The following is a 26,196-nucleotide window of genomic DNA, read 5'->3' on the forward strand; positions in this document are numbered from 1 at the left end:
ATTTTATTAACCATTTATGACTTTAAATGAACATCATAAACATACAATAATAAATTTACCTAATAATTCAGTTATCTACTTAATATATGCCCATTTTATTTTATTGGCAAATTTTATGTCTGGTTATCATAATGACAACATCATTTATGACTAATTGAATATCCTAAACCAGTAACAAATTTACCTTGTAACATCAAAAAATATTCATGTTCATTCGCCTTCATATAAATTAGCACCCACGTATTTGTATAATAAATAAATATATTTGCATCGTACATTTTTTACCTTAGTCCAAGGTTTTTCCAATTAACGTTAATTTGTTGTTCACCGCAACGAATTAAAATATTAAATAGCCGATTGAGCTCAATGAATATTATTTTACTGGAGGTAAACCGATATACGTTCACAGGTGTTTTTTAAATTGTGCATCCACGATTAATTTATCCACTGTTGATACAAGTATCAATTCAATGTGAGACAGAATTTAGTTGCGTACATATTTTTTATGCCGTCTGGACGCGAGGAAGCAATTAATCCAAACGAAAATACATTTCAGTGTCTGTGTACAGACCAAAATCCGACTCTTTGGTTCATACACACACACACATGCAGACCCTGAACTTATTTACCGCCGCGTTTATGTTTACAATTTATGACGTAATCGCCGCAGTCATTGCTATTTTTAAACCGTACACATATCCACTTATATAGGTGAACGGCAATTTCAAAATTTTACAACCAAAAAATCCGTGTCTGTGGCACACGTGGCGGACGCACGTGGATTCTGGTGGTGGTGGATCGGGGTGGAGGGCACTTAAAATAGCACGACGAATAACACCCCCGTTCAATGTAGCGCATATTTATGGTATTTAATCAGTAATGTAGGAATGCTGTTGTATCTGGAACGAGCGGCTTAATGAGCGTCGGATCGTTAAAAACTTGAGCGCACTCTTTTATAAAAGTGTTAAGTGTGTCAATGAACTGGAAATTATATAATTGAGTGTGTGTAATGAAACGCGCCTATTATGAATCTCACGTTACCATCTAGTAAGGTGCGATGATTCATCGCGAATCTGCACAGCGAAAACGGCGTTTAGTTTTGCAATTTTTCGACCGCAACACTGTCACCGTTAAGTGCAGTTTTTGATTATGTTGGAACGATTTAATTGGGCCGTCGTGCCCCAGGTTTCAACGCCTGTTAAAACAAGGAAATTCAATTACAAAACAAACGAAACGTTTTAAATTAATTTTGCATTGAACTGGGCCGAAGGCAATGGAGTTGTAAAATTGCGAGTGGTGTCGACGTGTGGAATGGAGTGACGGCCGGAGGCTCGTCGAACGGTACCGCAGGCCGTGGGGAAACGGGTGCACGGAACGATTTAAATTGTCAAATGTTTGACCGTTCATTGCACGCACTCGACGACGACCGACGTCCTAACGCCGGAATGACAATAAATCCAGTTCCTGCCTTTGAAAAACTATCTAGATGAACGACGTTATCATTTTGCACTTCTGGCTTGTTTCAGAAAACGTAGAAGTCAAGTTCAGAATGAAAATGAAAGTCGTCGTTTAAATAATTCATAATTTACTCGTTTGTGTAGTAAATTTATGTATTAATATTAAATGTATATTGCATAAATTGCATTTTTGTTAATTTTTAGATTGTACATGAAAAATGTTACATTTTAGTAAAATATAAAATAAGATAATTATTAAAATTAATATTGGAAATTAAAGATAATATTAATGTAAAATGAAATCTAATAATTTGTATTTAGAAATTGTAAAATTTATTTTTCAGAAATTAATAATAATTTGTGTTTAGATATTAAAATATTAAATTATAAAATCCAAAAAATAGATAATTTAATTGTGAATTAAAATTTAAATTGGTTCTATAAATTAAACTCTTAAAAATAGGAATTCAAAGTGGAAATGAAAATCAGAATTAGTCATCAATATTAAAATTCATAATGTAAATTACATTTGAAAATTATAAATTAATACTATAGATTAGAAATCAAAATTCGTGAAGCTACATTTTTAAACTAAAAATTATAAAATTAAGTTTAACCCAAAAATAAAAAATAGAATTTCAAACGAAAAATTAATAAAAAAAATCAAAATTAAAAATTAAAATGTGTAATTAGAAATTAAAAAATAATAAAAATTATAATCTAAATTAGAAGTTGAATATTTACATTGAAAATTAAAATGAAAATTAAATTTAGAAATCTCTATAAAAAAATTATAAACTACATAACATCAGTTACCAAAATATAATTAAAATTAAAAGTTAAATTTGAAACAAAAAATAAAAATTACAATTTAAAATTTGTATTATATATTATAATTAGGGTTTAAATTAAATGTGAAAATTAACTAAGTACATGACTTTACCACTAAAAATAATAATAGAATTACAAACTAAAATCTAAATAAGATGTTAAACGTAAAAGTTAACACCTCAATAAACATTGACATAAATTAAATTTAGAAATTATAAATTACAATTTAAAACCTTAAATATAGATATTCTAATTGGAAAGTCAAACCAAAGTTACACATTAAAGATTATTTTAGTGCAAAAAGATATACAATAAAAATTACAAATTAAAATTTTGTTATAATAGATATTACTAGTTATTATTATTATATTACATTTGAAAATTAAAAAAAAAAAATAACTGAAAATCAAAATTACAAATTAAAATTGTTATAATAAAAATTATAAAATTAAAATTATACATAGGAATTATAATTTAAATCAAGATTTTTAAATCGAAAATTTTAAAAAATTAGACAAAAATTAGAATTTCAAATAATAAATTGTTTTTAAAATTATAAATTACGATTAAAATATGTAAATTTAGAAATTAAAATAATAATAATAATAATAATAATTCTATCAAAAATAAAAATTGACATAGAAAATTAAAATTAGAAATGTAAATAAATATGTAAATTATTATTAAAATTATAAATGACAATTAAAATATGTAAATCTAGAAATTAAAAAAAATAATAACAATTATATCAAAAATAAAAATTGACAGAAAATTAAATTAGAAATATAAATAAATATGTAAATTATTATTAAAATTATAAATGACAATTAAAATATGTAAATCTAGAGATTAAAAAAATAATAGTAAGGATTCAATCAAAAATACAAATTGACATTGAAAATTAAAATTAGATATATAAATATATATGTAAATTATTATTAAAATTATAAATGATAATTAAAATATGTAAATCTAAAAATTAAAAATATAATAATGATAATTTTATTCTATCTAAAATTGATATTGGAAATTAGACATACAAATAATAATAATTAATTACAAAATAAAACTATAAATATATTAAAGCCAACATTAGTACCAAAAACTAATACTAAAAATTACAAATTAAATTATACAGCAATTATAATTTAAAACAAGACTTTTAAATTATAATCAAAAGTTAGACTTACAAATTAATATTAAAATTTCAAAGAAAACTAAAATTTATAAATTAAAATCTAAATTCGATGTTAAACATAAAAATTAAAATTTCAAAACATCAATGTCTAATGTTAAAAGTTAAAATAAAAATTAAACATAAAAGTTAAAATTAGAAATCTAATTAAGAATTATAAATACAAATAAAATTCAAAATTAAATTTAATAATTAAATATAAACATAAAATTTAAAAATGTTTTTGAAATTACATTTGAAAATTTAAATTTGAAAAAGAATTAAATTATTAATATTAAAATTAAAAGAAATTTACTTTTGTTAATTTTTACATTGTATATGAAAAATGTTAAATTTTAGTAAAATATAAAATAAGATAATTATTAAAATTAATATTGGAAATTAAAGATAATATTAATGTAAAATGAAATCTATTTTTCAGAAATTAATAATAATTTGTATTTAGAAATTAAAATATTAAAAATTATTAATTATTTTATTTTTTAATTTTAAAAATTATTTATTATAATTATTCAAATTTAAAATTATAAAATCCAAAAAAAGATATTTTAATTGTGAATTAAAATTAAAATTTGTTCTATAAATTAAACTTAAAAATAGGAATTCAAACTGGAAATAAAAATCAGAATTAGACATCAATACTAAAAAATTTATAATTTAAATTACATTTGAAAATTATTAATTATAATGTATTTAAAATTATAAATACTATAAATTAGAAATCAAAATTCGTGAAGCTACATTTTTAAACTAAAAATTATAATATAAAGTTTAACACAAAAAAATAGAAATTCAAAAGGATAAATTAAATTAAAGTTTAAATTTGGATATTAAAAAAATATATATATCAAAATTTAAAATTAGAATATGTAATTAGAAATTAAAAAATTAATAAAAAAGTTAAAATATATACAAACATTTGTATAAATACAAATGAAATACTTAAAAATATACATTCTAGTTCTAAAGTAAAATGAAAATTAAGCATCAAAATTAACTTTAATAATAAAAAATAAACATAAAATTTAAAAATATTTTTTTTTAAATCATTTGAAATTACATTTGAAAATTTTAATTACAAAATTAAATTAATTCAGAATTAGAAATTTACATTTGTTTTAAATTTCAATATAAAATAATAAACATAATAAAAATAAATTACAAATTAAAATGAACCAAACCAGAAATAAGAAAACGCCTCCATTCTAAAAGTCAATAATTATCCCCTTACACATTTTCTCGTGTCCACAATTTTTCACCAACAAACAAAGAGTCGAAAGGTGCATTTTTATATTTTCGGGTCCCGCCCTGACATTAAGCCATTGTTCTAATAATAAAATCCGTTTTCCATTCGTTAGGCGTACAAAACACCGTGCCGGTTCTTTCAACCAGGAAATCGAAGCGGCTAGAAAGTGATTTTTATAACTGGCCGCATCCTCCTGTCCGCTTCGTGTGTGAGTGCGTGTGTACAACAAAAACCGAAAGTGCATGAAACGTGGGGCCCGCAACGACGGATAATTTCGATTTAATTGCGCCGTTTTTCGCGTCCAGTCTTTAATCGAAAATAGACGCGGTTTATTTTCAACGATCTCTGTAACTGAAACGGTGTTGCGGCGCGGTGGAAGTGATACGGAGCCGGCGTTTAGTCATCCAGCGGCTTTCGCTTCTCTCGTAGTTTTGCTTTCAGTCCCATTGTGACTGGTGAAAAGTGAAGGAGCGAACGCGAGACCGATTCCGGTTTTAGAAGTTCATCAGCAGCAGGATGTACGTTTGAGTTTTTAGACGCCGTAGATGCGATGGAAAAGTCTGAAAGTGCGGGGGAATCGTTGTGGTGGTTGTTCTAGAGTTGGTGGTGAATTGGTGGTGTTGTGGTTTGGAAAGTGTGGCGGTTTCGTATAAGATTAATCTAATTGGAATCAAAATAAATTCCTTAAATCAAAGAATTTGAAAATATGCAGGTTCCCAATAAGAATTTTATTGAACAAACTTGAATAAAAGACTCAGTACAAAGTAAAATGATGTAAATGGTAATGGGCTTCGCAACATTTTATTCGTAAACTTAATTATTGTTTCAGAAAAATTAACAATTTACAATAATTTATACGAAAAGCATTTCAGTAGAAAATTAAATTTTTTATAACAAAATTTTTTAGAATTCTGAAAAATAAGGAAAATGGAAATAATACAACTGTATCTATCTTAGACTTGCTGTTAGAATCTTGTTTGTGGATCCAAAATGTTTACAAAAATTCAAAAGAAAGTATTTGTTTGATACATTTGTATGTTTCTTAATACTTGAAAGTTTGAAAAAATTAGTTTAGACACAATTACTCATAGACATCAAACTAACATAATTATGAAGTAAAAAGTTCAAAAATACATTTTGTACTGACTAACATGTATTTTGATTTTTATAAATATAACTTTTTATTGTTTATGCGAAAAATACTTATGTAGTGTATATTGACTTTTCTATAGCAAAAATTTCTTAGAATTTAAAAAAATAAGGTAAAACATTCCTCTACAATTTATTATCAGAGCAAATTTCCATCGGAAATGTAGTTTTTACAGACCAAATTCAATTAAATTTATATAAACCTTTTTGTGAATGTCTCAACAATATGGACTCAATATAAAAAACTATTAAGATTTTTAATTTTATAGAAATTGCAAAGTATTTTTTTATTATTTTATTGCTTTTTAGTTTTTTTTATTTTTTGTCCACTTTTTGAAAAAATGTTAAAGAGCTATTTCTATTTTAAATAATCCACACTGTGTATACTAATATTTATTTGATACCAATGATTATTAAAAGTTTGTTGAAATATCTTGCTGAAATTCTAAATTTTTTAATTTATACATAAGGTTTGTAATTGAGTAATATTCACTAACTAAAAAATTAAAAATAAGCAATTTAATAAAAATATATAAAATATTTAATATAAATTTATATTTAAAATATTAAGCTTAAAAATTATAAATAACAATTTCCATTTTTAAATATTAAAATATTTAATATAAATTTGTAATATTGGAAATATTAATCTTAAAAAATTAAAAAAATATATATTAAAATGAGCAATTTAGATTAAAAAATTTAAATATTTAATTTAAAGTTGTAATATTTGAAATATCAAGCATAAAATATTAAAAATATCAATTTGAATTAAAAAATAAATAAATAATATTTAATTTAATTTCAAGAATTAAATTACTTAATATAAACTTATAATATTTAAAAAGATTAAAAAATTAAAAATATAAATTTCAATTTTAAAATATTAAAATACTTAATTTAAACAGTGTAGCCCATTTCAACAAACTTTTTTCAATTGTAAAGCATGAAAATATGTTTTCTGGTATAAATTTTAAAGAAATCATACTAACAAATTTTTTATTGAAAATACTACACCACTGGATTAAGCACTTGCTGAAATAGATATATACCAAGTTTCATAAAAAATATGCATATTCATAATCCTGTAAAAAAATTAAAAATCTTTTTATGAATTTATTTTTATAATCAAGTAATCTGTCGAATAAACTGTCAAAAATAAATATTATAGTATTTTTATTTTATTATACTAATACTATACTTATACTGTTAAACTATAGTTTTAAAACTATAGTATTCCAATATTCTTGAAAAATATAATTTGTGCTATTTTTGACAGTTTATTCGACAAAATACTTTTTATTTTTGAAATATTAAGAATAAATCAAATATTTTATTTTTTTTTATTATTTTCTTAATATTAAACTTATATATTAATATTTGACATATTAAACTTAAAAAATTAAAAATATCAATTTATTAAAAGAAAATACTAAAATATTTATATATGAAATTTTTAAAAAAATAAAATAATTTAAAAATAAAATTTTTAATTTATATTTACAATATTTGAAATATGAAACATAAAATATTAAACATGTCAATTTGAAGTAAAAAATAAATAAATAAATATTTAATTTAATTTCAAGAATACTTTAAAAAGTGTGGTTCATTTCAATAAACATTTCAATTGTAAAGCATGAAAATATGTTTTTTAAGGTATAAATATTAGTTAGCAAATTTTTTATTAAAATACTACACCACTGGATAAACATCTGCTGAAATGAATATATACCAAATTTCATAAAAAATATGCATATTCATAACTCTGTGGAATTAATAAAAATCTTTTTATGAATTTATTTTTATAATCAAGTAATATGTCGAATAAACTGTCAAAAATAGTACAAATTATTTTTCAAAAATATTGGAATATTATAGTAATTTTACTCTATTATACTAATACTGTTAAACTATAGTTTTAATACTATACTATTCCAATATTCTTGAAAAATAAGATAATTTGTGCTATTTTTGACAGATATTCGACAAACTACTTGATTAAAAAAATAAACTCAAAAAAAGAATATAGAATTTAAAAAATTTATATAAAATTTGAAATATTAAGTTTAGAACATTCAAAATAATTTCCCAAGATTTAATTTATAAAAATATTTAAAATTAAATTGTTTGAATTTGAAATAGTTTTCGTTCCAAAAGCATTTTTCTACACAACACACTCATGAATGGAAACCGACATCGCGTTACAAAATAAACATGTAACGCATAAACCAGTTTTAATCATGCACTGACATCACCGCAATTTTTATTAACTCATCTCGTTTGCGCCCGAAATAATAATAACTCTAGTACGTCACCTGTTGCCTTTCCCACTGCAAAATTCAATTTAACAACCCGACTCAATCTAAATCAAACAAAAAACGTGTCGATCCCCGGAATGTTCTCTATCACACCGTGCGTTTATTTCGAGAGTTTTGCCAAGAAGAATTTCACGGTTTATCTTCGAACGAGAATGAATCGTGCGTCGACTTGGCAATGTGACCGCACAAAATCGGTTTATAAATAAATTTCACAGATAAACAATAACGACTTTTCCCTATCTTATCGCCGATAAAAACGGTGACTTAACTGATTAAGGCGTATGCGCATTAATTATCGACGCACCCCGCACTCGCAGACTTTTCCAGCCGTCAACGAGACAAAACCTGAACGACCGATCGACGAATAAAATTGAAACCGAAACGAACGAACCGGCATAAAAATAAGCTGTTGTGTTTCCAGAACGGCAGTGCGTTTGTGTTTAGTGTGTGCGACACCGGTGCCAGATGAAGAACAAGAACAAGCTGGACGCGAAGCTGAACACGCAGCAGCTAATCGTGTCGGAGCAGAGCAAGGCTGAGAAGCCGATCGACAAGAAGAAGCTGGAAAAGCTGGAGAAGGAGCGGCTGAAGGCTTTGAAAAAAGGTGAGGTGGGGCCGTAGCGGGAACCAGAATTGGGTAAATAGGTCCGTGGCCATTTTTTTTTTTTTTTTTTGGTCACAGCGCAAGTGGTATACCTTGAGAAATCTATCGGCGTCCGATTCCATCGACCATAAATTGTGTTGGCGAGGTTTTAAAATTAGAACGACGCGAATGATACGGTGGGACGTTTTTCTTTAGATCTGGTTGCCGGTTTCGGCTTTAGTTTTCGCAGAGATTGCGGCGATGGTCGAAGGAAGGATTCATAAATCGCCAGGCTCCGCAAATAACTTCAAAGCATGGGATGAAAGAAGCGGAAAATGAGCAATTAGCCGACGGATTTGTTTGTTTGGATTCCATTAAGGAATAATTCTTTATTTTTTGGAAACCCGACGCCAAAATAACAGCAGAAATTCAATTAAGTCGTTTTTATTTTATGCACACTTTGTTCGAATTCTAAACCTATTTTATGTGCGTTTATTATCTAGCACATAAATTTAATTGAATTATTTCGTAAGTAAAGTAATAAACATGTGATTATAGCTATATTATGTTTGATAATCGCAGAGTAATCTTTACAACAATCTTATCAGGCGTTTTCTGTCTCAGAAATGAATTACAATACCTCAATTTTTTTAACCCATATTTAATAATTATTTAAATATTTTTACTATACAAATTACATCTAAAATTTTAGAATTATATTTGATATAATTATTTTTTACTTTATACATAAAAGTGAAAGTGAAAATTCTTAAATATATTCCTAATAGATCCTGTTTAATGACTCAATATATTCACGAAAAAACACTATACAGTCAAGTAATTAAGTCCATTCTCTGTGATCCTTAACCTAATGTGATGGCCTAAAAAGAAGAATGATTTTTGCTAATTGCTGCTGTATCAAATGTTTTAATATTTGGTGGAGACATATGTGTATACATAACAAATATACACTAAAATTTTCTAACAAAAAAATTTAATTTTAAGTGATTTATTCGCTTTTTCCCAATTTACTAAAGAGGTCATCCACTGCTGCAGTCATTGTGGCCCTCAAGTGTCAAATTTTGCCAATTTTCTAGGCAATCGAAAAACTGGAGCATTTTAGTATGTTGTCTATATCAGAGAAAAGGGCCAAAATTATAAATCACAAAGGATATTATACATAGTGTTAATTTTAAATTAAATAACATAGATTTAATCATTAAAAATCCATTTGAAAATTAAAGATGCTATATTTATGTCGAGATCACTTCAGTAAAATGTATATTAACATTTTATAGAATAAAAATATGGTAGCTTTTTTATTACTGTATAAAACAAGAATAGTAAATTAATATCATTTTAACAATTGACATTAAATGTTGACATTTAGGACATTGCTACAATAATAACCACTACTGTACCATTACTTCGTATAAATACAACTTTTTGGTGTATATTTCATAGGCTCACAATTCTTATAGTATTTATAGATATAAAACCAAAATATTAATTTCTAATTGTAACATATACCTAAATCTAAATTACTTTTTTATTATTATTTTAATGATTTATGGTTTACTACACTACTTTATCCGAAAATATGAAATTTTACTGATTATAAAATACCCTATTTTACACATACATATTAGGGTGGACCAGAAAAAAAACGATTATTTTTTCTTATCTTTTGATACTGAAAAAATGGTTCTTAGACACCTTTAAATATACTCTCCAAAGATGACCTCTTAATTTTTTCCTTTAGTCCCATATGACAACATCCCAAATTATACTAAAATTCATTTATTTAAATGGATAAATTTAAATTTTTTAAAAAACTATTAAAATTAGCATGCATTGGGATTCGAATGCGAATATCTTCTAAATAGTTAGAGTAATCGATTAATCATAACAGATCTTTTTTGTAGAGCGTTTAATTTCCTATAAAAGTATATATTGGGCATTTTATAATATTTACTTATCTTCGAGTTATAAAATTTAAAAATTTAAAGTGAAAACATATTTTTGTTAAATTCTTCAAACTTTAACCTCTGATGTTTTCTAAACGACGTGTTATGAAAAAATGTTAAGGTACATTTTTTGTAGACCTTTCAATATCCTATCAAAAATGTAAATAGATATTTTCTGTACGATCAAGTTAGGGCGAAATATGGATTTTGCCATATGGAACTGGAGAAAAAATAGAAATCTGAGATGAGAAGGACTTTCCTATTAAAATTAACCTATTTTTCAGTGTCGGAAGTTAAAAAAAAATAGTTGATTTTTTTGGCCCACCTTAATACATATACAAAGTGAACATTAACTATGGTTTTTAGATTTTGGATAAATAAGGAAAATGAAAAAAAAATATTTGTTTAGATAAAATGACTATATTTATTGTATCTTGGTATCAAGGCATATTCTTTTACTCAAAATGAACATAAAAAGACCTTTATTCAATCAGGTAAAGAAATTATTTGTTTGGTCCATTTAATACTTCAAAGTTATAAAATATGGGAAAGATAACGAAAATACAATGTATTATTCATAGTAATCAAAGTATTTTATTTATAAATATTATGAAAATCGGGGCAAATTACCATAAAAAATACAGTTTTGTGGGCCATAACCCATTAATAATGTCTGATTATGTGGGATAATTTTTAAAAATTATTATTAATTTTCATACTATACTGTTTTTACAAATATAAATTTCACTAGATTATACAAAAAAAATACTTTGAAGTTAAATTCAATTCTATCTGTATATTAATTATTTTTAGAAACTGGTATGAACAATAAAAATTTGGAAATTTCTAGATTTTAATTATTAATTTCGAACCACAATTGATAAGTAAAATTAAAAGAAACTATCAATTAACTTCGATTGTCTAAAAATTATATTTAGATAAGTGCACAAATTAGCGCCAACAAATATTAATCATTTAACACTTAATAATGATATCAATATGGACTCGCGTAAACAGTCATCTCTAAAAACAAATCTACGGTCTTATGACCCAAATGTCTACAAAACAAACACTTTCGAAACGCATAATTGTAAATAAGTCGATTCATGTAAATGTAACGCACACACGGATGAAAATCAATAAACATCCGCTCTTAGACAAGCCAGAGTAAATAAACGGGAGATGCCGATCCGGGAGGAAAAAAATCGATCAGCTCCAGTTGACACCGATGCAGCCGCGAGGTTAAGTAATTGATTCGCCAAACCGAATTAAGTCAATCTAGATGACCCAGTCACCATTTCGACTAATTGCCATTTGACATGGTACGTTGGAAAAACATAAAGCGGGCACGGTATTTTAATGGCACGTCGGAATTTGTGGAAAATATAAAAAACAACCGGGACACGCTCATCAGGAAATGTACTTTCTCATTGTTCTAGATTTCAATCGTTTTCGATTTGCGTTACACAACGAAACAAGTGGGTTATCTGTGTGGCTTCGATAAGAAAAACAGGCTCAACGTTTTTCTCATTATTGTCAAATTCGGAACGGTCAACACACGTACATGTACTACCGTGATTTCTGACCTACACCGTAAAAAGCGTCGCAGCTTGTTAATGATAACATTAGACATTAAACACAGTAAATTTTCCTTTTAATTAACTCTAATTATACGGAGTGGAGATAATTGCCAACTGTTCTCTTTGCGTACACGACAATTAACTTTCTTTGTCGGTGACGTAAGCCATACAGAATGTTTTTTTTCCTATCAGTACGTACGTACGTACGTAGGTGTGACGTGACATGGTCCACTTACACGAATACTATTCGGAAAATATCTGGCGCATACACCTATTTTCGGATTTTTCGAAATGCACCGGGAGTGCAACCTATTTACTATTTTTATGGCATTTTAGCTATTCAGTTTCACACCCATGAAACAACAAGACAAAGGTCACGTAATTATGTAATATCCTGTGGGTAGACAATGCGCTCAATTAAATTTTATTATTTTAAAGTGCTCGGAACCCATTTGCTTATTAGCCAGGCGAAGGGATTTTGCTCGTGGATCAGCCATGTGTGTTATAAAATGCAGGATCGTAAGAATGTAAGACGATTAGATCGCGATCTAAAAGGTTTCAGCCTTGACATGTACGTTACTCTTTTCGTAATTCGTATGTTTTAGGTTTTCTGATGTTTTCACATTAATAAAATACGTTGAGATCATAGGTCCAAGTCGTGAACAATACCTGTCTTTAACTTATTAAATCTCATCTCTCATCAATATTAATTGACGCATAATGCTTCCAAGATTTTATGTAATTAACTGTTTATTTAAACAAAATTAAAGTAAAAATATTTATTAAAGATATCTTTCAAACCAATTTTCCCACGATTATCTATCTCTAGTAAAACGAGGTTTCAAATAATATATAGATAATCTAATTCTTCATTCATGTTTGCTCTGTAACTAGCGATCATGAATTGCTATTGCACAGCGTCCAAGACTTCGATGCTGCTTAGCGACACTACCAGTTACTCTAAAGCGCATTCACAACCAAATAATACACTTTAGGTAATTCTAAACCTTTCATCTACCTCAGTATGCCAATTACATTGAAGCTGTCCCACAACTTGATTCATTTCTTTCAAAGTTAAATGACTTGCCTCCTTAGTAAATCACAATAATTTTAATCAAATAGACTTCCAAAGAACTAAGAAACGAAATAAATTGTTAAGGGAGTATTCTGGTTTAGAGTATGAATTTTAGGTACTTTTTCAAAAGAAATAAGAAAAAGACAAACACTATTTTTAGTATCCATTAGATATACACTGACAAAGTGGGGAAAGAATAAAAAAAAATATTTTTTTCGTTGCGGCTATCTGAAAAAATATTAAATTTACTTTACTTTTCCGAATTTTTTTAAAATAAAAAATTGAAAATTGATGTTGAATTCCATAGAGGAATATATGAAGAAGACTCACGCCAAATTTCAAGTAAATTGGTTCAGTAGAACTTGAGAAATAAAAAAATATAGCAACAAATTAAAATATATTAAAAATATGAGCTATACTTCTAAAATTAGATGCCAGTATAATGTAGTAACTTTTTTTCCCTTTATAAATTAAATCGATTAATTGCTAGTGCTGCTTTTACTAGAAAAATTATGATTCAGCGTTACCAAGACACAGAGAAACAAAAAGAGATGGCTTATCGTCAACTGAAATTCAACCTGGAGGATATGGGATTGCTGAAATTATTTTAAGGACTGTGAGAAGATGGATAATGAATGGAGATTCGTGTGACTCCAGATCTACAAGAAAAACTGAGATTTCTACTAAAAATGTGAAAGTCCAATTTGACATGCTTAGAATCACATTCACTGGACCTTAGAACAGTGGGGATGAGTAGTTTTTTGTGACGAGTCCACGTTTAATTAAAAAAAAAAATGACGTGGCTGCTTATGTTGAACATCCTACATGGACAAAACACCCACAGAGAAACATGGTGGCTATTCAATGCTGTGGAAATGGTCCAGTACTTCTGGAGTAGCCACTCTTAACTGATTTTTGTATAGAGATATATTAAACAACAATTTAAGAACAATATTGAAGAAATTATGCTCTTAATAATATGAAAGACTAAAGCATCGTTGTTTTGTCTTAATCATCCCAATTTCCAGACATCAACCCTATAGAAGACATGAGGGGTCACAAATATGTCGCATATTTGGAAAATGGTGGAGTCTATGCTACAAAGATAGGTCAAAATTATAAACCAAAAATGATAATATACTGTGTGTTAATGTTATAAATTAAGAACCACAAATTTAATCTGTCTCAACAAAGTTGCTAAATTTATGTCCAACTAAATTCAGAAAAATATATGTAACATTTTTTATACATAACCAATTCACATTACAGCACAAATAATAAGAACAAATATAAAAGGTTAAAAAATATATATCTAGAACAAAAAGTAAATTTAAATTATTTGTCTAGATTTTCATAAAATACCTTACACTTTTCTTGAGATTAACTGTATTTATTTGCTTAAAAAACATAAGTTATACTAATTGTGTCATCTATTGAATAATTTATTACACTCGTGGTTTCCACTTTCTACATTCGCGAATTTAATGTTTTACATTAAAAAACTATTACATAAAACACATTTCAATGCCATAAACGTATTTGAAAGTTTTTGTGTCGAACATAAATTATACAACAAATATTCGACCGCAAAATATCCTTTCAAGTTTCTATACCATAGAAATGTTGACTCGAGAAAATTGCTATAATTATACATTTTTAAATTACATCTCGTTTCTTTTTTTCAATTGTCGGTGAAACAGTCACGAATTAATGATAAGTCTTTACCACTTTCCACTCGAGACCTGGAAGTGGTTTTTTCTGTTTTCGTTATCGGCATAGGAAACAATATCGAAAACAGGATAAGCCCAATTTAAATCTTATCTCATTAAACACCAACGAATTGGTAATTAGACGCCTAACACGTTCGCGGAATGCGGAATTATCTTGACACATTTCGTAGTCCGAGATATGCAAAATTAACTTGTATTTTTTTATTGTTCGCAGGAAAAACGTTGTGTCAAGTGTGCAACAAGAAGTGTTCGGGGGAGGTGCTGAGGGTGCAGGACAAGTACTTCCACACGCAGTGCTTCAAGTGCAAGGCGTGCGGCAACTCTCTCGCCCAGGGTGGTTTCTTCTCGAAGGATGGGGCGTACTATTGTACTGCCGATTACCAACGCAACTTCGGCACCAAGTGCTCAGCTTGCGGCGACTACGTCGAAGGGGAGGTATGAATATCATGCAGGATGATTCTAAAATATCATATTTATTTGATAATTATTTAATAATTCTCGATATTTTGATATATTCAAAACTACATATTTCCTTTATTATAAATAACAATTACCAAATATCGTTTATTTTCTTTAAGAATAAAGAAAAATATTATAAAAAACAAATTATCAAGTAAATAAAATAATTCAGACAACAAATAACAATATAAAAATCAGTGAAACAAACATCAAATATAAAAAACAATATGTTTATCAATACTGAAAATACATCATAATTGAATATAAATGACATAATTATCAAAAATTTACGAGAGATATCTAAAATTGGTAATGATATTTATTTTTTATATATATTATTACCTACTATTATTTTACTCATTTTAAAGAATTTTGAATAATTAAAATAAAAATAATTTAAAATATTTCTTAATATGTCTTAATTTTTTTTATCCTCTTTTAAACTTAAAAAAAACAAAGAATTCTAAAATAACAACAAAAACAATATTATGATTGAATAGAATAATTGATGAAAAATTATAAAAATTACTATCATTTTTTTTATATTGAAACTATTATTTTACTTATTTTAAAGAATTTTATATTGTTAAAAACTAAATAATTGAATAAATTTTAAACAGCATAAATAATAGAAAAGCTTTTTGATAATAAGAATACCTTTATAAAAAAGATTATATAATTATTAAAAATTGGTAAAAAGCTATCAGTATAACAATAAATTATAAATTCACTTATTCTAAATATTCTATGATTCTTAAATTTTCTTTTATTCTTTATCGTAAATCTTAAAAAAATAAGTTTTTATAACACATAACAAATAATAAAAAATCAATTATCGAATACAATAGATTTTTGTATTCGACAGCAACTTCGCTATTGGATTTTTGTAACTAATTATAAATAATAAATAATCATATCAATATAAAAAATAATAAAAAAATATAATTATCAATTTTTTTATATTTTAAAGAATTTTGTATTATTAGAGATATAAGATAAAATATAATAAATAATTATAAATTTTAAATAATATAGAAAATAAATATATAAAATAAGAATACCTTTAATTGATTTAATTGATAAAAAATATCTTTAGGACAAATAATTATGTAATTAATTATTTTTTTATATATTTCTGTCTTCTTTATATATTTTAAAGACATTATTAAAATAAAAATAAGAAATAATTAAGTTTTATTTTTTCTTTTAATAAATTCATAATAAATATCGGATAAATAAATATCAAAAATTGCGAAGAAGTAATTAATAAAACAGATAATTATCAATTTTTTGATAAAAAAAAACTTCATTTCATAAAAATAAAATTACATTTTACTGATTTAATTTAAGAAAATATTTTTAAAAACTATTATTTTAAAATGTCTAAAAAATATTATAATATTATAAAAGTAAATAATAAAGGAAATCAAATAATTAAAATTAAAATACAATATGTTATACAATAAATCAAAGGTTTTTTAAATAAGCCTTTAAAACAAATGTTATTATAAAATTTTCCTTAAATTCAAAATATTATTTTGTTATTTTAAAGACTTTTGCGTAATTATGGAACATGTAATGTAAAATATAATTTAAACATTTTTTATTATTATTTTTTTAATGAGCAACAGTACTTTTATAATAGATATAAAATTAATTTAAATAATTATTTTTAATATTATTTTTTAATGAACAACAGTACCTTTATAACAGATAAAATAATAATTTAAATAATAATTATTATTTTTGAACAACACTATCTTAATAGTAGATATTTATGCTGACAAATGTCAGTTTCTTCTTATATTCAACATTTTATTTTACTTATTTTAAATAATTTTACATCAGATTTATAACAAAAATATAAACTATGTAATAATAATTTATGTATGAATAAAAGATCCAATAATACAGTTAAAAATAATGGGGAATTCCAAGGTTTAGTGGAATTAAGCAGAACATCGAGGTTTTTCAATGTTTAACATTATAAAAGGCAAACTGATTTCTTGTAAGAAATATAGACAATTATTTGTTATAGAAACTACCATTTTTTAGTCAAACTACTGTCGTTAGAAGACTTTGGCAAACCACTTAAATTAAATATGACAATCTCACGTCCGATCAGATTTTGTTGCACTTGACTAACTGTGTGCTAATAAATTCCACACGTAACGTAACACTCGATCTTGTGCAAACATTGACTTTGAACGTTTCGAAAGTGAAACACACACATTCCGGGAATCGATCAGGTGTACTCGTATCGAATTACCGGCAACCTGATCGATTTAACACCGACGCGTCTAGACTGTAATTACTGTTGACATATCAGTTGACTTTTTTACTCTGATTTTTAGGTGGCTACCGTTTTGGGCAAGACCTACCACCAGAAGTGTTTCACATGCCACCGCTGCCGACAGCCGTTCCCATCCGGCGAGAAGGCCACCCTCACCGCCAACAAGGAGGTTCTGTGCACGAAATGCGTCCAGATCCCCATCAGGGACGCCACTCCCAAGACCAGTCCCACGAATCATAGCGCCAACGACGACCTCACCAGTAATATTCAATTTATTCAAGTCCGTAATGATATTCATTCATTTTGTTTGCAGAATGTGCGGGATGCAGGGACGAATTGAAGGAGGGCCAGGCGCTGGTGGCGCTGGACCAGCAATGGCACATCTGGTGTTTCAAGTGCGGCTCCTGCGGCACAGTGCTCCACGGCGAGTACATGGGCAGGGACGGCGTACCGTACTGCGAACGCGACTACCAGAAACAGTTCGGCGTCAAGTGCGCCTACTGTAATCGGTTCATCAGCGGAAAAGTGCTACAGGTAAACAAGGGGGACCCATTGTCCGAAATTATGCCGGACAGTGAGATGGATAAGACCTTGTACATTATGATGAACGTTGTTTTATTTTGTGTGGGTATAAATATGAATTGTCAAAACAAGGTCAAGGACTATTATTTTAGGAGTATTTGCATGAACGAACAGCGAAAAAATATCAGCTATAAACTTGTTTTGTCTGTATTTTATTTTTATTTGAGCCAAACCATTTCAATATAGGTGTTTCTAGTCTTGATTTTATATTTTGATGAAACTCAAATGTCATGTTCCATCATTAATTTAATTCAGATTAACAGTGTAATATTTAAATGTTACCAATATAATTGTCATTATTTATTTTAAAGAAATTTTACAGATAGAGATGTTATAAAATAAAAAATAATTTAAATAAATTTTAAATTAATTACAAATTCTCATCAATTAAAAATAAAACAGAGGAAATAACATAATACAGACATTGTATGATAGAACAATCAATAATTTGTTTTAAATGAATAAAGTACGATATTACCTAGTTTCTCAATGTCTAATGAATGTAGAAACGTTAATTAAAATTCAGTTTTATATGTTGCATAATATCATCTATATAAATTTTAATCCCAACCAAAATATATTGAATAATTGATTATTTTAATTATGAAAATCACCATTATAATGGACAATTTTTTACGAGCACATTTATACCAAACGAAAAAATTTCTTGGTTTTGGAAGTATTTAGAAATGAACTGTTTATTAAGTAAACAATTGAGTATAGATAGTGTTTCATTTTTAATATTATTGAATTAAATAATAATTATAGGCACAAGAAATTGAACGTTACGTTCATATTTTTGGTAAAATCTCTGTCAATATTTATTTTATGTATAAGAAATACTTATATCAATCGAAAGGTTTTTTAATATCCGATATAATTAAGGTAAAAGATACATGGTGTTCCATTGAGAATAAAAAGTTGCGCACAAAATTAATCGTAATTAAATGACACCCTGTATAAAATTTGGAAGTACTAATAATGGTTCCTTATAGGAAAGCCTTTTGTTAATATGAGTGCTAAAAATGAACTTTCCATCATCAAAATTGATTACTTTACAAACATTTTAATTCGACCTTAAATCAGTCAAAATTGAAAAATAAAATAACTCAAAAACTATTGTGTTTAGATATAAGACATGGTATAGTTATTTTATTTGGAATTACATGTAGAATATAAAATATTGAAAATAAAGTTTTTACTTTCGGATATAAAATGATATTTTAAATAAATTAGAGAATCAAAATCTTTATTGAATTAAGTCTTTTCTAAGTAGTGTTCCATCAGAAATGAAATCCATTTCGTGAATCCTCTTTGTAGTGGTTGATTGCAGTATACTGGGTGACCAGTTGCAAACATGTTGCACGAGGATTTTACACAATATATTGTTTAATTTCTTCATTAGGCATTTAACATATCACAGTTAAAAATAACATAAAAAAGCTTTTAAAATATGTAGTATTCTATAAAAATATATTTTCTTCCTCTACCACCTTATATAAGTGTATTTTATTTTTTGGTTTAAGTTTTTTAATGCAAATATTTCTGATCAATCTTGATATACGTTTTAATTGGCGACTATCACGCTAAAAATATCACTATCAACAATATCCACACATAAGTATCATAATAATTATCAACGAACCTTGACTCCATTGCACACGAATTTTTTGGCAGGTGAAAAAAGATTTCTGGCCACTTGTGTTTTTTGAGCCCAAATTGAAAACAATCTAACTTAAGAGAAATACCTTTATTTATTGAGAAAATGCCATATTTTGAGAAATTTGATAAAACGTCTTATAAAATATAAAAAATATTGGAGTAATTGTTGTTTGGGCAAGTTATAATTTTTTTTCTTGAAACTTATTGTTCTATTGATTCTGCAGTATGCTTAAGTCATTGATATTAATTAGAACCCTTTTTAGGCCGGAGACAACCATCACTTCCACCCGACGTGCGCCCGCTGCACCAAATGTGGCGATCCCTTCGGCGATGGCGAAGAGATGTACCTGCAGGGCGGCGCCATCTGGCATCCGCGTTGCGGTCCGGGGCCCACCGAAAATGGCCAAATACTAAACGGATCCGCTGAAAACGGCAACTGCACGGACACGGATGTGTCCGTACGCGACTTCGACCGTCATAGCACCTCCGGTGCCAGCGAGATGCAGGTAACGATTTCTTCAGTTAGATCCAGGATTTTGTCGTATAATTCTCTGTAGGTTCATTTTAGAGGTACACAATATTTCGTTCGTTTTATTTAAATCATGTTTTGTTCAATTGTTTCAGTTTTTGCATGATTATTATTTAATTTTTTCAGTTTTCCATGCGTTCACGTACACCTAGTTTGAACGGTTCATTGTATAGTCCGACAAGCATGATTAGAAAGGTTTGTTTTTTGGTTAATTTTATTTGTTTTTAATTAGATTTTCTCTTAAAATACATTACTTCATTAATTTAACTACTTATAAAAAAAGAGTTGTGACATTGTGTTAAAACCTTGCAGCATTATAGTTACCGTACACCATCGCCAGGTTTAATATTAAGGGAACCAAAATCAGCCACTTTAACCGACGACATTTCTAGGATATACACTTATAGTTACCTAACAGAAGAGCCAACTCAAGGCTATTTAAGAAGACCCATAGACCCTTACGACAAAACTCCCGTCTCCCCTCATTTCCACCGACCAACCTGTAAGTAAAGCAACCACAAACCAGGTCCCATTGTAAAGTGTTAATTTTTTTAAAGCACAAAATTCCTTGAGGGGTAGCCAAGGAGCTGGCGGCAAAAGATTCGGTTCAAGGTCCGCGATGAAGATCCTCGTCGATTCGATACGCAGTGAGACGCCAAGACCGAAATCACCTCACATGAACAACGAGGAACCGATAGAACTAGCCCACTTCCCTGGTGCAAAACCACCTAAACCAGGAGAGGAACCGAAAATTGAAAGAGACGACTTCCCTGCACCACCTTATCCCTATACTGATCCAGGTACACATTCCCCACCGCTAAGATTCGTTGGTTACTCAATTTATGATTGTAGAGAGGAGAAAGCGCTGGTCGGACTCTTACAAGGGCGTGTCCGCCGATTCAGATGAGGACGAGGTCGATGGTAAAACCGCCAAGGAAATTGAAGACGAGAAACTGAAACGGGAGGAGGAGGAATTAAGCAAAATCGCCAGCGGAATAGGTAAAGTGTTCCTGAAGAATGTACAAGAACGGGAGAAGGTCAAAAAAATCAAGGCAGCTCACTTGGACCCTCGCAACGCTTCGAGGTACGTAAAACCTCACCAACCGAATGAAATGTCTAACAACGAACGTCCGTAGGACCCCCTCTGCCAACAAAGAGCCGGCGTACAGGCTACGCTACGATAATCCAATCGGCGCCAGCCCGTCAAGGAATCTGGACCATCAGAGGCCATTCGACGACGAGGAATTCGATCGTTCCATGAGCTGTCGTTCTTCGATGGGTCGTTCCATCGGCCAGATCCCAAACTACAACGGTAAGTGGGTACGATGCGGGCGAGCATAGACACGGCTTTCTTTAATCTTGAAACGTATTAATGAGTCTTAACTGAACGTGATTATTGATTAAACACGTGTCTGAGTTTCTAGCGACGCGTCCGGCCGTTGACAAAGGTGAGAGTTCGGCAGTTTTGGTGCTAACCACGTGCAAAACCATTCTGTATTCTGAATAGGATTTTAAACGGTTGGAGAGTGACATTTAGTTATAGAACTGTAGATACTGGATCAAAGAGTAGATGCGACTTCCATAACATTTGATGGTCCAGTACATTTTGAATTATTTAGTTAGTTTACAGATGTGAGCCCTTACAACTAAATCTGGGGAAAATATCTAGTCCAAATTTGTGATGTAGCTTGCTAAAAAGTAATATTTTAGTTTTAATTAATATTATATGCTGAATATTTGGTTGTTATGGCTCTTAGCATAAATTGTACAATTGTGTATAGAAATTCTAACTAAAAACAAGTGCTTTGTAAATATTTAATTTAGGAAAACTGTTTTATTCTATAAATTTTTAAACTAGCATATCATATGATAATAGAAAGCCCCTTTTGGACACTCAACTCGTGTAGTAAATTAAGCTCAATATTTCTAGAAAAATAATTAATCTATGGAATGGTTTTAAAGCATGAACGTCTCACGAACGGTTCCCGTTCAAAAATTTACAAACACGCGTTGTTATTGTTATACTTTATTTTAATTTCGTTTTTACGTATAATTTGCCATTATTACGTGCATGCCCGCTTTATATAAATTGCATTGTTTTATTTTCGTTGCGTTTTTCTTTTATTTGCATGTTTGTACAGTAGTGTCATCGTTGAGAAGTGTGCCCAAGCCCGGCTACGGACTAAAGTCGTCCACGCTGCCCTCTCGCAATGGTTACGTAAGTATCTGAATCGACGAACCCGTTGGAAACTTGTCCTGACACATTCGGGAACTAAGCATCCGACGACACAAAAACCACACAATACGCTTCAAGACTTACATCATACATGCTTCCACATAACATTGTTACCGTTGAGGGCATACGTAGGCAAACAATTTACAAAAATAACTACGAATTTATACTCGAAATTAATTCGTTGACTTGTTGCCTTCAGTTGTAAGTGCCCTTCGTCACGTTCCTAAGCCTGGTTATGGTCTGGCGCCTCGTTCTCACACATTCAGCTCATCTGCTGGTAGTTACCCCCAAATCCCTGTAAGTTTCCGTCGACTGTTTTTGACTGAGATTTTATTATTACTATTATTATGATCAACTTGCATGTCCTGTTTCCTTTCATTCATCGTTCTTGTATTGTTGACCAAAATTTAACCCCTTGAATTAACATGTCCTTGGTTTCTAACATGGGAAAGGTCGCATTAATTTTTGTCAAGAATATAATCGACGTTTAATCCTCTAACAATTCCGATTTGTATCGTAGGTTTTAGTGTCCGTTGCATGAATTTATGGGTGCCTTGTGTGACTGTCCTGTTCTCCGTATCCTTGCACGTCTCTTCAGCATTTGCATTTCACCAATGAGTGAGAGGAAGAGGGTAGCGATAACATGGAATGTGTTCCGTCCTCAATTTATTATTTTTATTTTGTTGTTATTATTTTTTTTAATCCCAGGATTGGGTGTGTAGTGTGTTTTTTGTGTACGTGAGTCTCCCCGTAAAATTGGGTGGATGTGTTTTAATTGACATGGTGATTGTATTCGCAGGGTGATTATTCGTTTAGCGGGATGGGTGCTAAAACCCACAGTACCGACTTCAGTTGCGGAAAATCCGATAGTAAGTATTGTTTTCGTTGCGACGAACTGGCACTAATTTTAAGTGTTGTCGTAAGTTTTTTAGTTAGCTTCTTTTTTTAAACAGGACTGAGTTTTCTGTTTAATTTAGATTTTTTACGAACATTGAACAGGACAAAATTTTTATACATGGGGATGCATGTTGTATTTTGCATATTCTTCCGGATTTGGAAAACAATAAAACACAAATTTCATTGAATGAACTTCCTAAATCTGATTTTTTTACTAGCAACATAAACTTCTGGTATTTCTCACAGGTTTACACAACTTGAAACTCGACATTGTAGTATAGTAGCTTCTTTTTATTTTTGAATTTGTCGAGCTTTTGCATGGTAATGATTTTTATACTAAAAATATATCCGGATGTATTTATAATATAAAAACAACCATTCCTATACTTAAACCTTTCGGTAATTATGTAATATTGAGAAAATTGATATACTACTCACTACTTTTGGTATATTTACGAGCAAAGTATGTACAATTAATGCTTTTTCTTCAGTTTCCACTGGATCCATCACCGATGTTGAAAGACGTGGCCTGGTATGTAAATAATGCTTCTATAACATTATGCAAGGATTCAAAAATGATTTTCCAAACTAATATAAAAATAATTAATGCATAAATTGTTTTTGAATCCTAAAATTTACAATCTAGCTTCTCTTTGCTGTACATAAAATTAACCCTGTATATTAATCAACTTATTATAATTTAATTTCTTCTGTATTTTTTAAATTTTCTTTTACTTATTTTGGTGATAATCAATATTTTTGTTAAATTTTCATTTATTTATTTTAAATGTTTCTTTCATTTCGATATTTCTTTCTTCCTAACTGTTTTTAGTGTGTGTCCTACAAATTGTGCTTGTTATTTTTATTAATACTGTTATTGGTGGTTTAGAACTCGGACATGCCGGTGTCGAGCACGTACACCGGAGGTCTGGGCCGTTACCCGGGGGGCGGGTACTCGTCACAAGTGCGACGATCCCTGCCCAACATGGCGCACTCGATGCTGATCAACGAGCCGGCCAAAATCTACCCCTATCACCTCCTGCTGATCACCAACTATCGGCTGCCGGCCGACGTTGACCGATGCAACCTAGAAGTAAGTTTTGCGACAACAAGTTAAAAATATTCATTAACGAAATTTGCTTGCAGCGTCATTTGTCGGACCAGGAGTTCGAGGGTATTTTCCAAATCGCCAGGCCGGACTTCTACAGACTGCCCGCGTGGCGCAGGAACGAGCTGAAGCGACGGGCACGTCTCTTTTAATACCACCCACCCATCACTGAAAAATCACCAGGAAGCTGCTTCGCGCTTCTCCTTACGGATTTGATTTGTTTTTATTCACCCAGGCGGCTTTACATTGAACTATTAGGCTTACGCAAATTGAATGAATCAATGTTTGTTGTAAAATTGTTTGATGTTCCTTGCAGATTTTCTGTTCGTTTGTTTTTTATTTTTTATTTGTAACGGTTCCGTAGAAATTCGATTAGGAATTTCAGTATTTTGCGTTAGAACACCAATGATTTGATTATGGATTTTTGCGGGACGACATTGACTGGTATTAAACTTTGCCATAGTTTAAGTTTAAACAGTTTTATGACAACATTTAGTATATATTAGATTTCTCAAGTGTCTTTTACGATAAGGCTTTATTTTAAAGGTTTATAGTTTTAATCTGTATGTATGTTTTTCATTTTAATAAATATATTTTTATATTGTTTTAAAATTAGTGAGAAAACATAGGAAATCTAATGAGATTTGAATTTTAAATACGTACAATTATTGCTATGGGAATAAAGTAAAAATAATACCTACTATTTTTAGTATAAGAAAAAAAATCTATTAGAACGATTTTACAATCGCTTATGGTTTTCCCAATGAGGAAAGGTATAACATTGACATCATGCGTCTAAGTATATAATATAATCAAAATTAGAATCCAGTGAATCCCCTGATGTCCGTTGTAAAATCTAGGCATTAGATTGCTTTAAATAGTATATTGCTTTGGGCTAGTCTTTTAATAATTTGGTACAATTAGAGAGCTATTATTTATAGATACCGGTGTATATTTTTATATTTATTTTTACGATAAGAGTTGTATTCAATTGTGATGAAAATAAAAGGGAAACAACTTCAACCTGCAATAGTGCTATGCCATTCTTAATAAGCACGTCTGTTTTCAAGTATATGAAGAGATTTGTTTGTATTATTTTAATTTTAATAAACGTGTACGTTTTATATACTTATACTTATTTATTATTGGTTGTTTTTATTTTAATAGAGTATGTGGATTAATTGTAAAAATTATTTATTCAGTTTATTACTGGCTTTTGTTTTAAAATAAGTTTAAAGCACAGCTCATTTCAATAAATATATGATATAATAAACAAGTTGTATTACTTACCTGAGT

The 26,196-nt window shown here is 28.8% G+C and overlaps 1 protein-coding gene across 11 annotated transcripts in view; it reads left to right on the plus strand.

The window, feature by feature from the left end:
* LOC109600071 (actin-binding LIM protein 3) overlaps window positions 1–26,032 on the plus strand; it is a 28,689-nt gene extending 2,657 nt beyond the window's left edge. Inside the window, exons 1-16 of one of the 11 annotated variants that reach the window (XM_049967245.1) lie at window positions 5,092–5,247; window positions 8,517–8,803; window positions 15,349–15,569; window positions 17,948–18,146; window positions 18,200–18,420; window positions 20,394–20,636; window positions 20,786–20,854; window positions 20,972–21,161; window positions 21,217–21,459; window positions 21,512–21,743; window positions 21,796–21,971; window positions 22,801–22,877; window positions 23,695–23,764; window positions 24,284–24,324; window positions 24,682–24,885; window positions 24,939–26,032. In XM_049967245.1, coding sequence (XP_049823202.1) covers window positions 8,665–8,803; window positions 15,349–15,569; window positions 17,948–18,146; window positions 18,200–18,420; window positions 20,394–20,636; window positions 20,786–20,854; window positions 20,972–21,161; window positions 21,217–21,459; window positions 21,512–21,743; window positions 21,796–21,971; window positions 22,801–22,877; window positions 23,695–23,764; window positions 24,284–24,324; window positions 24,682–24,885; window positions 24,939–25,052 — 2,439 coding nt within the window. In that variant the 5' untranslated portion in view covers window positions 5,092–5,247; window positions 8,517–8,664 and the 3' untranslated portion in view covers window positions 25,053–26,032. Of the gene's footprint in view, window positions 1–5,090; window positions 5,248–8,095; window positions 8,804–15,348; window positions 15,570–17,947; window positions 18,147–18,199; window positions 18,421–20,393; window positions 20,637–20,785; window positions 20,855–20,971; window positions 21,162–21,216; window positions 21,460–21,511; window positions 21,744–21,795; window positions 21,972–22,800; window positions 22,878–23,094; window positions 23,193–23,694; window positions 23,765–24,283; window positions 24,325–24,681; window positions 24,886–24,938 lie in introns of those variants that run through there. The other 10 variants (XM_049967246.1, XM_049967242.1, XM_049967244.1 and 7 more) reach the window with 10 other exon arrangements.
* Window positions 26,033–26,196: the final 164 nt, after the last annotated feature.

Source organism: Aethina tumida, chromosome 5, assembly GCF_024364675.1.
Source record: "Aethina tumida isolate Nest 87 chromosome 5, icAetTumi1.1, whole genome shotgun sequence".
NCBI lineage: Eukaryota > Metazoa > Arthropoda > Insecta > Coleoptera > Nitidulidae > Aethina > Aethina tumida.